The 12774-nt window shown below is 51.6% G+C and overlaps 1 protein-coding gene across 6 annotated transcripts in view; it reads left to right on the top strand.

The window, feature by feature from the left end:
- Nucleotides 1-12774, top strand: part of SORCS3 (sortilin related VPS10 domain containing receptor 3) — a 465994-nt gene that overhangs the window by 335329 nt on the left and 117891 nt on the right. For all 6 annotated transcript variants that reach the window (XM_045025354.1, XM_045025356.1, XM_045025355.1 and 3 more), the window contains one exon: nt 2769-2833. In XM_045025354.1, the coding sequence (XP_044881289.1) occupies nt 2769-2833 (65 nt within the window). The remainder of the gene's footprint in view (nt 1-2768; nt 2834-12774) is intronic.

Genomic DNA, 12774 nt, shown 5'->3' with positions numbered 1-12774 from the left:
AAAAAAGCAACCAAAATGTCCCTTCTAATGGGATTTTAAGTCAGTTTGAGTTATTAATTGGCTAATAATCCTGAGCCAGCTGCAATACTAGCTGCAGGCTCCCAGTTCTGAAGCCTACATCTGCAGCGGTCAGGAATGTGACCTTTACCATCACTTCTGGCTGCCGCCTCTTTCCCCAGCTCTTTCTGAGATGGGTTGTGATAAATGAGCAAAGCAGTGTAGGATGACTAGCCCTGGTGGAAGTGCCCCTCTGGGGTTATAGGGCATGCGTGCATTGCTGGTTCTTAACCTGTGGCACCAATTCGCTGTGTGCACAAGGCATGGACCGGAGCTATGCCTGAAGCAGGATGTGGAAATGCTTGCCAGGGTGGGATACGCTATAATTCTTCCAAGCCAGACTCATGCTTTTGAGTTTAATTAAATCCTCCTCCTCCTCTTCTCTGTATGCATCTGAAAGGCAGAAGGCCATTGGCTCAAGAGCATTGGAAACCCTGCCTTGTGGGTCACGCCAGGTTCCATGGAACTACACGGGTAGAAGGTAGTTCAGGGGATATGCAAGACTGTCTTGGCTCTAGTTCACCAGCCCAAGTATGATAGTTAGAGAGAAAAGAAATGGACGATAAGAGAAACAAACAGCTGCCTGCAGATGCTGTTGATGTGGCACTTCTTTCATTGCCAGACCTGTGACAGTAAATCGTCTCCTTCAGACAGACCAGGGCATGGGAGGAGAGTGGGAGTCATTTTATACATGCCAACAAAGGAAAATGTTGTGATGAACTGGCTAAGGGTGTTTGTGTGGGGTTGTGTGGGTCGGGGGAAGCGGGGGGGAGAGAGAGTCTACTGCTCCCTACTGGGTGGAATTAGAACTGCTTGGTGGTGTGTCATAGGTACTATGTTGCTCTCCGCTAGTGGTGATTCCCCTCTTCTCAGGAGATAGTATTTTCAGAGCCGGAGAATATGGGTTCTATCCCTGCTGTGTCCGAGGAGTTCTGAGTGTCCAAGCTATGCAGCGTGGGTGACAACTGCTGAGCTCAAGAGTCCATGGGTTTGTGACAGATTTGTTACGTTGTCGGCTTAAAGCTTTTCCAAAAACTGAGTGGAGTCCATTCTGTGGAAATACCAGTACTCGTGAACTGGCAGCACTGCAGAGCTGTAGCAGCTGCCTTGCCATTGGGAACATACACAGGGAAAACAGCGAAATGGTATTGACTCTGTAAACTTTTGCTGCCATCAGCGGTTTTGAGGCAAGAGGAGGACTTGGGTTCAGGGTAGGCGGATAAGGATGATGCGTGTCTGGATTTCCCACAGGAGCGGGGCTCTCCTATTCAGTTTTGTTACCCTCTCGCAGACACTGGAGGGGAGGGGGGGGTTCTCACAATTTCAGGGTTGCCTGACGTTGCTTCGGGAGCGTTTGAGTTTGAAGCATGGTGTTAAAGGAATGATGCATAATTAGGAGCTGCTGTACCAACTTCTCTTTTTTGTTGTTATGAATAGAACCATCAGAGATGTCAAAGCTAATTAAGGAAACAACTAGATCCCATACAATAGCAAATCCAGGGGAGAATGGCATGTTTCAGAAGACTTGTTCTTCTCCGGCGCATTATAAATCCGCTCGGGGCGCTACCCAGCTGTCGTGGGTATCATCAGTGTTAAGTTTTAGGAATGATGAGATTCTACTAATTCAGGTTTTATCCTTTTTACATACATAAAACTCTAGCGAGCCTGCAGAAATCAGTCCTCTGTTTTCTGTATAGAGATCAGTCATAGGTTAGCTGGCCCTTTAAAGGGGTGGGGTTCAGCTACTCCTGGGTCAGGCTTAGCTCACCTCTCCAGGTGAAGGGAATGAGTCATGTGGTGGGAGTTAGAGACTCAGAACCAAACCTGTTGGGAGTACGGCAGCGCAGCCTGAGTTCACTCAGGGAATGTCTCAGAGGAGTAGGAGGCCTCTGTGAATAGAGACCCAATGGGAGCTGTGGGAAGCAGTGGACATCTTGGGCCCTTCCCTGTGTGAAGTGAAGGCTTTGATATAATGGGTCAGAATGAAGGTCCATGCAGGTGGGTGCCCTGGCCTCCAGCGGTAGCCAGCATCCTCCTGTCTCAGAGGAAGGCAAGGAAACCCTAAGGCACATAACCAATTGTGAGTGCTTTGCATGCCAGAGGAAGCTCCTCTCTGACCTCTGTGGTGATCAGCGCACATGCCAAAGGATGAGAGATTATCACCCTTTTCTCAGACTCTGAGAGAATGTCTACCTTGGAGCTGGCTGGAGTCATTTCCAGCTCAAGGAGATCGAGCGAGTGTGCTAAAACCAGACGTGTAGCAATGGTGGTGCGAGCGGCGGGCAGGGCTAGCCACCTGAGTACGTGCCCAGAGTCTCGATGGGATCGTACTCGGGACTGGAGCTATGCCTGGACCGGAGCTATGCCTGGAGCAGGATGTGGAAATGCTTGCCAGGGTGGGACAGCTAGTTCCTCCCAACACTTGTGCCATCGCTGTTACACGTCTGTTTTTAGTGGAGTAGCTCAGTCGGAGCTAGCGCGGGTGGGTCTCCTTAATCCGAGAACTATGCCTTCCAACTCCTGTGCAGACAGACCCAACATGGTTACTGCAGCTTGCTGGTATGTGGAGTCTTCATGTGTTCAATCAACTTGTTCTCCAAGGTGGCCTGTTATAATGGGGCGATGGCAGCTGCCTTGGCATTACCCGCCCTCTCCACATGTGGTCACAGCTTCTAATCTCACTGGTTGCCTTCTTTCCTTCTCTTCCCCAGGTCCGTAATGGGGTTGGATAAGGAGCCTGACCTTGTGCACATGGAAGCCCGGACAGCTGATGGACGTGAGTGTTTGAGCCCTCTGCTGATAATAAGTGTCATTATCAATTACGTTACATTAATAACATAAGGGAAAATTCACCGGCATCATGCTGGATAGCTTCTTTGCGTCTGCAGAGTGGCACAAAGCAGCTGGACTGTGTTGGTAAATCTGGCTCATAATGGATAACAACATGTTACAAATTGCTTATAATCCTACTTGTCTTTGAGAACTGGATCCCCGTATAAATTCACAAAGGAACCTTCCTCCCTCCCCCTGCCCAAACACACACACACACACACAGTGGATCTTTCCTGTTTGTGCAGCACTTCCTTCCCAGACTCAGCAGGTGCAGTGCTGGCACTCTGACTTAAATAGGAAAACAACAATCACTTACCCCTGTCATTGAAATGCAGCCAGCTACTTCTGGAGTGGACTGGATTCATGAGTAATTAATTGCTAACCAGGTGGATAGGATGTTTTGCAAACAAGTAAGGTTCCATTTCCATAGCGTTTTTCTTTCGTAAGGATCTCCCAAATGCTTTACAAATCATGTACAGGAATCACAGTGCTGCAATGCAACTACCTCTGGGGTGGAGCTTGGCAGCTGCTTAACAGCTCAGTGCAATGCCATGCAACAGTAGAATGCCATGTCCCTTTGGCAGTGTGTGTGTGTGGGGGGGGATTAGAAATGCAGACTGTATAGGAAGGAGTGTACTACCCCTTTTAGGGACAGCCAGGAGTTCACAAGCGAAACAGTTTGGGTGTAATCAAAGAGGCTCCATGCGGTGCCCTAGGGCTGGCGTGTTTAAACTGGAGCAGGAAGCTGGACTGGGGACCAGACACTGTGTAGGCTGTACTGGGCTATCCCAGGCTCCAGAGACTAGCCTGACCATGCTTTGAGACTTTGTTTGTGGAGTTTAAGTCTGGGACCCCTGAATCAGAGTCCTGAGTGGGGCTTCATGAACTCCTGTTACGTTGCTCCGTTCCCGACACTTTGCTAAAGGGGACAGACTTTTTGTTTGGTTTTGGCTTCCACTGGTCCAGATACTTTTACAGTCAACTTACTGACACCTCAACCGGGGAAATGAAGATGGACATACCAGCAGTGCCCCAGGCCACAAGGGGGCACGTGGGGACAGCACACACCTTTTACAGCAATTACCGCAGGGTGGTGGATGCGGAATTCAGCCCCTGAGGTCCACTCAGAGAGGGTTCCTCTGGAAGTGGTCGATTTGGGCAGGTTTTTTTTGCGGGGGGGGGGGGAAGCAGGGGTTACATTTTGTTGGATGCAGACCCTGTTATGTTTGAATGTGCTACGCTACGGGCCTCATGCTGTTTAAATCCACTGTGATTTCCTTAAAGCGCCACTTCTTCTGAGACCTTCCGCTGGCGTCGCTCTGCCCTTCAGCAGGGAGATCGGTACCATCCCCTTCTGAATAAATCTCCAGGCAATAAAAGCTCCACATCAACAATACAGTAAACTGGGGCAGCTGGCTGGCGAAGCAGACAGGTTATCTCTTTTGTGCATTGTCTGTTGCACACACAGATAGGAGTGTGTGTGTTGGGGGGGAAGCAAACTGCCGATGGAGCCTGGATTCAAACACACTCTAAGCTTGCTCACCCGGCTATTTGGACCCTGCGTGTTGGGGAGGCAGGTGTCCTCGTGGCTCTGTTGTAGACTGCGCTCTTCCTCCAGGTCTTGCGTGCTTGCTTTATTTGTAATGTAGCAATTCAGCATTTTGAGCTTGGCAGTCGATGGTGCTGAAGACTCTCCAGAGAGACAGGCTTGAACAGCAGAGCCAGCAAAACGGGGCCGTGGCAAAGAGCTGTCCCCAAGGACTGCAGGCGTTATCAGGAGATAATGGGTTATGATGGGCGTTCTTCTCGGGGGTCCCCGTGGGGGATGGTGCGTGAGACTATCCAAAGCCGCGTTCTCCCCCAGCAGAGCCCATTACAAGGGCGGATGTGTTGCGATAAGTGTGATTTTTAGTATTGGCTTGTGTGTTTAATAGCCATTGGCTTCCCAGCAACGGCACTCCAGGGAAACCATACAAATCCCCATCTAGACTACATGGCAGAGCCTCTGTTGGCGTGAGCTGGCTTAGCTCCACTTATCCGGGAATGGCTGGGTGAAATTCCCTATCCAGCCGGATGCAGAAGGCAGGTTAGGTGATCCCAGTGTTCCCGTCTGTGAAGACGGTGGAGCTACACCGATTTGCACTAGGTGCCGATCCGATGCTAGAGCTATAACTGAGTGAGTGAAAATAGAGTTGTGTCCTGACCCAGCTACAGCCTGGTTAAATGTGTAATGTGGACGGGAGTGGTTCTAGGAACGTGGCTAAGATCTCCTGCATTCTACCCATGGAAATGAGGCCCGGGATGTCTGCTGAGGACGGTGTTATGGTGGAGATGAGAGATTTAGGGTCTGTCTGTGTTTCTGCCACTGATCTGCTGTGTGACCCGGGTCAAGACATCTTTCTCCTCCCGCCTTTTGTCTCTCTTGTCTATGTAAAGCAGGGGCGGGCAAACTTTTGGCCTGAGGGCTGCATCGGGTTTCGTAAATTGTATGGAGGGCCAGTTAGGGGCGGGGGTCGTGGCCCGGCCCCCACCTCCTGTCTGCCCCCCGCCCCCTGGACTCCTGCCCCATCCAAGCTCCCCCACCCCGTTTCCTGACAGCCCCTCTGGGACCCTGCCCCATCCACACACACCCGCTCCCTGTCCCCCTGACTGCCCCCAGACCCTCGCCGCCCCATCCAACCCCTCCTCTCATTCCTGACAGTCCCCCCAGAACCCCTGCCCCATCCAACCCCCCCTTCTCCCTGTCCCCTGACCGCCCCCGGAACCCCTGCCCCTGACTGCCCCCTGCCGCCCCATCCAACCCCCCTCCTTCCTGACTGCCCCCCGGAACCCCTGCCCCCATTCAACCCCATTTCTCCCCCGACCACCATCCACACCCCCGCTCCCTGACCACCACCCCGAACTCCCCTTCCCGCTATCCAACCCCCCTCGCTCCCTGCCCCCTTACCGCGCTGTCTGGAGCACCGGTGGCTGGCGGCGCTACAGCCGCGCCCCCTAGCTGGAGCCGGGACACTCTGCCACCACCGTGCAGCACAGTGCACCAGGTCAGGCCGGGCTCTGCAGCTGTGCTGCCCCAGGAGCTCACAGCCCTGCCGCTAGGAGCATTGCACCAGCGGCATAGTGAGCGAGCTGAGGCTGCGGGGGAGTGGGGACATCAGGGGAGGGGCCGGGGGCCAGGAGCTCGGGGGCTGGGCAGGACAGTCCTGCGGGATGGATGTGGCCCGCGAGCCATAGTTTGCCCACCCCTGGTGTAAAGTGTCAGACCTGTGAGACAGGGATCGTCCAGTCTCTGTAAATGTTCCTGAGGTTCTGTGAATGATGGGGCTGGTTGACTCCAAGTCTTTCCACCTCTAGAGCACCGGGCAAGAACGCTTCCTCTGTGGAGGCCATTGTGTAGCTTCTTGCAGATGCAGAGTGGCTCAGGGATCCTTTTCTGAGAGACAAACCCATAGGAGATGTTATGTGTATTACCATAGTACCCAGGCATCCAAGTCCTGGATCGGGATCTCTTTGTGCCAGGTGCTGTACAAATACAGACTGAAAAGGCCGTCCCTGCCCCAAGAAACTTAAGCAGTTTTGGTGAGATCTCCTTGCTGTACTTCTGTGTAGAGCACCCCCGTTCTGCTAGACAGACTCCTTGATGAAATCAGGGCCTGATGAAATTCATGCTAGGGTAGGTGTGCAACAAACTGAAGCAATCTCAGAACCATTAGCAATTATCTTTGAGAACTCATGGGGGACGGGTGAGGTCGCAGAGAACTGGGGAAGGGCAAACATAGAACCTATCCTTAAAAATGGGGGAACAAAGAGGACCCAGGGAATTATAGACCAGCCCGTCTAACTTTGTACCAGGAAAGATACTGGAACAAATGATTAAACAATCCATTTGGAAGCACCTCCAGGATAATAGGATTATAAATAAGAGCCAACATGGAATGGTCAAGAACAAATCGTGCCAAAGCATCCTAATTTTCTTCTTGGCACAGCTATGGTCTAGTGGGTTGGGGGAAGAAGTGGACGTGATATATCTTGATTTTACTCAGGCTTTTAACATAGTCCCACATGACGTTCTCATAAGCAAACTAGGAAAATGTGGTCTAGATGAAATTACTGTGAGGTGGGTGCAGACGTGGTTGAAAGACCCTGCTCAGAGAGTAGTTGTCAATGGTTTGCTGTTAAACTGGGGGGGATGTATTTACTGGGATCCTGCAGGGGTCTGTCCTGAGTCCAGCGCTATTCGGTATTTTCATTCATGGCTTGGTTAATGGAGTGGAGAGTATGTGTATGAAATTTGCCAATTACATTAAATTGGGGGGCGGTTGTTAGCACTTTGGAGACAGGATTAGAATTCAGAGCGGCCTTGGCAAACTGGAGAAATGGTCAGCAAAATTGAATTCAATAAAGACACGTGCAAAAAACTACACACAGGAAGGAAGAATCAGATGCACAGCTACAAAACGGGGAATAAGTGGCTGAGCGGCAGCGCTGCTGGAAAGGATCTGGGAGTCACAGAATCCTAGAATCTCAGGGTTGGAAGGGACCTCAGGAGGTATCTAGTCCAACCCCCTGCTCAAAGCAGGACCAATCCCCAACTAAATCATCCCAGCCAGGGCTTTGTCAAGCCTGACCTTAAAAACCTCTAAGGAAGGGGATTCCACCACCTCCCTGGGTAACCCATTCCAGTGCTAATGAAGCCCAGCTGGGGGAAGAATTGGGGTAGGAGAATAAGCCAGGAAGTGAGAGCAGGAAGAGGCTGCAGGGAGTGGGTCTGCAGTCAATCCCTAGAGCAGGGGTCCCCAACCCAGTGCCCATGGGCGCCATGGCTCCCGTGTCCTGGCCGGCGGTCGAGCATCCGCTGAAATGCCGCCGAGTTTCGGCGGCATTTCGGCGGCGACGCCTCTCGAGGACACTGCTTGCCGCCGACAAGCGACGTCATCGAGAGGCGTCACCGCAGAAATGCCGCTGAAACTCGGCGGCGTTTCAGCGGATGCTCGACCGCCGCCACGGTCCTTCGTCTGGCGCCCGCCAGACGAAAAGGTTGGGGATCACTGTCCTAGAGAAAAAGAGCGTTGGCCGGGGACAAAGAGGAAAGCAAAGGGAAGAGTGGGCCCTGGGGTCCTGCCCTGAGCTAGGGAGTCTTACAAGAGGCTGAGAGGGGTGAAGTAGCCACAGGGAGCAGAGGATGCTCCCGGGGTAAAACCCAGAAATAGGCAAGGGGATAGAGGGGTGTGGTAGGAAGGAGCTCAGGGAAACAGCAAGAGGGTCTGAGGCTGAGCAGACCTAGGTTGCTAGCCATAGGGTTCCTGGGGTTGAACCTGGAGTTGCTGGTGAAGCTGGGTTCCCTTAGCAGCCACTGGCAAGGTGGCACAGGACCCGGAGTTGGAACTGAAGATTTCCTGAGATTGCATATGGATAGCTTGTCCAGTGGGACTAAATGGTGGCCTGGTTGGAGGCCAAGTGGCTAGAAGAAAGACTATCACAGAGCAATCAATAGGCAGCCAGGGGCACTCGATGCAGCGAGAGCTACGGTTTCAGACCTAGGCACGAGGCAGGGCACTAGCAGGGAGTGAGAACCCTGTTACAATGATGCTGTTGCAAAAAAGGCCAATATCACAATGGCAGGTCTGCTGCACCAGCCTTGAAGAGGATGCAGTATACTTCCCTCTGTGTCCAGCTAAGCCTTCTGTCCCCTAGGGAGAGCCATATCCATGACCTCCCCAGGCCCCTCTCTTCCCTCAGGAAGTGCTCGGTCTCAGAGGGAGCAGGGACTCAGATCTCCATTGGGATGCTAGTTATCCCCGAATAGAGGCATAGAGAGAGAGGGGGTCCAGCTCCTGGTGATTCTTTGCAGGATCTGGCTCATTATTCTGGCAATGACCCTGCTGAGCCAATGGGGCCCTGCTGGGGAAATGTATTGTGGGTGCATTGCCTACATTCAAAAAAGCAGGGACCAATAGCATGAGGGTTTCTAACCAGTTGCAGGAGTACAGTGCATGGTGGCACTTTGTAGGCCCCACACAGACTATTCAGTGCTGCCCCTGTGGGCTCTCCTTTCTGGTGGGCTGGCTATGGACTGGTAATATCTTCTTTAGTGCAGCAAGTCTGCTGCCTTCCAGTAAGGTGCAGACAGTGACTGGCACGGGTTGGGACCTAAGGTAGATGCAGACAGTAAGGTGCTGATGGGGCTTTTCCAAAATGTGTCAGGACTGGGGATAAACTGGGTTCACAAAAGTCTCGGAACAGAGCCCTCAGGACATCTAACTAAAGCTACCGGGGGGAACTCTGGGGCCTTTTGAGAAGGACTCTGCTTTCTTTCTCGCTTCCTATTCTCTCAAGGGCAAGACTTAATCTTCTCTTCCCTCTTACTTTTGGTTTGCAGTGGAAGTCATTAGGAGCCTTGATGTCAAGTATCTCTCATGACTGATGTTCACCTGCCATGTGGGTCTGACCTTTTCAGCTTTCTGGGCATTGACAGGTTCAATTGATCATCCCTCCCGTCAGAGGGGGACCCACCTACTGGAGAAAGATCTCCAATTTCTCTCTTCTTGTTTATTTCTCTTGCGAGCCTCGAAGCATCTTCTAGGCTATTAGCACAAGGAGCAGTGAGGCAGGACTCCTTTCCTAGCTTTGCCACTGGCTCAGGGGAAATCGCTTCACTTCTGTCAAATGGGGTGAAAACATACCCACTTCCCAAGTGTGTTTTGAAGCCATGTTAATTAATGTCTGTAAAGTACTTTGAGATCCTCCATTGTAAGATGCTACATAGGATTAGCAGGCATTTACAAGGAGTCCTGCTATCCTGTACCCATAAGGTGGATGAGTGCACTGGAATCCTAAAAAGTTAGTAGGAGAATTTTTTCACAAGATAATGAAAATAGAAAATGCAAGGCTGTTGCAATCCCTCCAAGCCACTAGGTGTCCACGTTGCTTCACACACAAATGAGCGGAGCCGGTAGCACTGTGGTGCATTATAAAGTCCACCTACATTTTAAGACAGCCCAAATCCTTGATTGGCTCAGTCTTCTAGTTGGGGCTGCGTGGAACATTTTTTGCAATGTTATTTGCAGCTGTAGTTCTTGTGTTCCATTTGTAATGAGTTGTGTCCCCTAGAGCAACGACGTAACCAAACCAGACCCCAGGAGCTAACCTGCTGTTAACACAAGCACATCACAACTAATGATGGCCGGATCTTTAAAGGTTCTGTGATATCGTTTGGGCACAAGCACCTGTGTGTATATCCAAATATCTCCTAGCCTCTTGGCTTTGCAAAACTGGACTGGAAATCTCCTGAGATTTGTGTATTTCCTACCTCCAGCCTTTCTCAGGGCCTCAGCCTTGATGGGATTTGCAAGCTGTGTAATCAGTAGGCTAGATCCTCAGTGGGTGTAAATCAGCATTTCTCCATTGAGAACAATGCTGATTTACCCCAGCTGATGATCTTGCCCTGTCGGTACCCGAGTGGGTGTTCATCTCCATCTGGCCTGTAGCAAGGTGGTCCCCTGCTCCTTCCCTGAAGGGCTTAAAACAGCCTAGGAGAGGGCTGTGGCTGGGGCAAGAAGGGCTTAAAAGCTGCAGCTCTAAAAGCTGGGCTGATTGGGGAAGCGGCCGCAGCTGGGCCACACCCTAATCAGGCCACAGCTGGCCTGTATAAAAAGGCCAGGGAAGCTGGGAGCAAACAGTCTCCCTCTGTCTGTAGAGGGAGAAGGGCCTGGCTGCAGGGAGCTGAGATAGAGTACCTGGGTGGAGCAGGGCTGGGGAAAGACTGGGGAGCTCCAGCCTGGAAAGCCCCAGGCTGTGGCCTAGTAGAAGGCCAAGGGGTACTGGGGGTTGCAGAGGGCAGCCCAGGGGTAGGCCCAGGCAGCAGGTCCAAACCCAACCTTGCCAGTGATGAGTAGGCTGACACTGCAGTCTGCCCCTGGGCGTGGGGCTAGATGAAGACTGGCAGTAGCCTGATACTGAGGCAAGGTGGGGATAGTGGGTGGGGGTTCCCCTGGGAGGGGGAGACCCAGTCAAAGGGGCACCGGCATCCTGGGAGGGACACGGGGGCCAGTAGTAGTAAGGCGGATCACCGGCCTGCAGAGGGTGCTCTGGGCTGCATTGAGCTAATTCCCAGGATAACCAGCAGGAGGCGCCGCTGGGGTGAGTCCACACGTCTACATGGCCAGACTGTATGGCCAACTCTGCATGAGCAGCAAGAGCACAGGACAAGAAAGGGTTCAGTGTCACAACTGTCCTTTCTGGCTCTTGTCGCAGCCGTCGAACAAGCCTGTTTATTAACCTAGTTTAAAATTAATGGCTAGAGATAAGCTTCAATCCAAACCACAGCAGCAGAGACTAAGGGGATGCCTGCACTGCCGGTGTGAGATCTGATTGCCTTCCTCCTGGCTTGCTCCCAGAGCCTCCCAAGCTTGCCTTGAGGAGAGGGTTGAGAACCTGTTGCATGGACAGGCCTTCTAGAAACATGGAGTCAGTTTGGAGAGGTGGGACAAGAGATGGGACTTGCTGAGCCCTCAAGCTGCTGGAAGCCCTTTCACCCCCAGGTTTACAGTTTGACCTTCCACCAACCCTGTCCCACTGTATTTACATTTCATGCGCTTTCTGATACAGAGGTGAGCCCAGTCTGCAAATATCCCCAGAAATAGAGGGGTGAGCAAAGCAGGCATGTGCCAGGGCCCAAATCCACAGATCAGAGAGTCAAAACCATCCTCAGATAGCTCCAGACTCCTCCTTTTGCCCAACAGCTTAGTGGTTCACGCTTTGCCCTGCTAGGTGGGATACCCAGGTTGGAATCCTGCTCCCGGACTCTTTGGCTTGTGGTAGGCAGGAGGTTAGCCTACACCATTATAATGGTCCCTTCTGGCCTTGGAGTTCTTGGATTCTGGACTTCCCCAAAGTCTGCGCATGTTCAGATCTGAGCTTTTGGTTCAGGTGTGTCTTTAATCTGATCCTTTGGCATTGTGAAATATCTGTTTCCCGCCTTATTGCAGTGAATGCCATCATTTAACCTCCTGCTTGAATGGGGCTATTTCTTAGTATAGCCAGTCATGTTTAATCTTCAATATTTAGTAAAGTATCTTTTCATTTCCTGTCAGACCATGGGATAGAATGTCTGCCTCAGGAAGGGAGACAAGCTCATTATTGTATCCAGAGTCTGTCAGGTTTGGAGATTTGTTTTATTTCATGCACTTCATTGCGTTAAATAAAACTAAATAAGAAACAAAATGGAACATAGGCAGAGGGGGAAAAAAACCCTGCCTTTCTATGAACGTTAAGCAGGTGCCCTTCTTTGTATAAATTTGATTACTAGTGTAATATACTCAAAATGACACATTTCCCAGTAGGCAGAAAGCTGGTTGTCATGTCAACACTTGAGTCCCCCCCTCCTTCTGTTTTGTGACTTACCATCAGCAAATAACACAGTGTGTGTGGGGATAGGAATATCCAACCGACTGTGTGGGTGAATGTACTGTGGCAAAGGCCTTCTAAAAATACCATCCCTAGACGCATTCCCATTTCTCTTCCCGTGCTCGGTGCAGAAAAGATCTGCAGAGAGTCGTGCCATGCATGCTGGGATGTTGCCATCTGTGGGTGACGTAACACTATATGTATCTTAGAAGGTTGTTTTTATCCACCTGTATTGAGGCGTGCACTGCACACCAGCCCTGATAGGGTTAACGAGGGCCGGAGAGGCCAATTAGGTTACCGGGCATCAATCACAGGAGGGTGGGCCAGGTTCATTAAGAGTAAGCCCAGCTAGGAAGGCCTGGGCCAACACTATAAAGCCAGGAGGCTGAAAGCAAGAAGAGGGCTTCAGGAGAAGGAGGTTCCCTGGGGTGAGGGTAGTTGTTGGGGACAAAGAGGAAGTCCAGGGGGAGACTGGAGTAA

Source organism: Mauremys mutica, chromosome 7, assembly GCF_020497125.1.
Source record: "Mauremys mutica isolate MM-2020 ecotype Southern chromosome 7, ASM2049712v1, whole genome shotgun sequence".
Lineage (NCBI taxonomy): Eukaryota > Metazoa > Chordata > Testudines > Geoemydidae > Mauremys > Mauremys mutica.
This window is presented reverse-complemented; position numbering and strand designations above follow the sequence as displayed.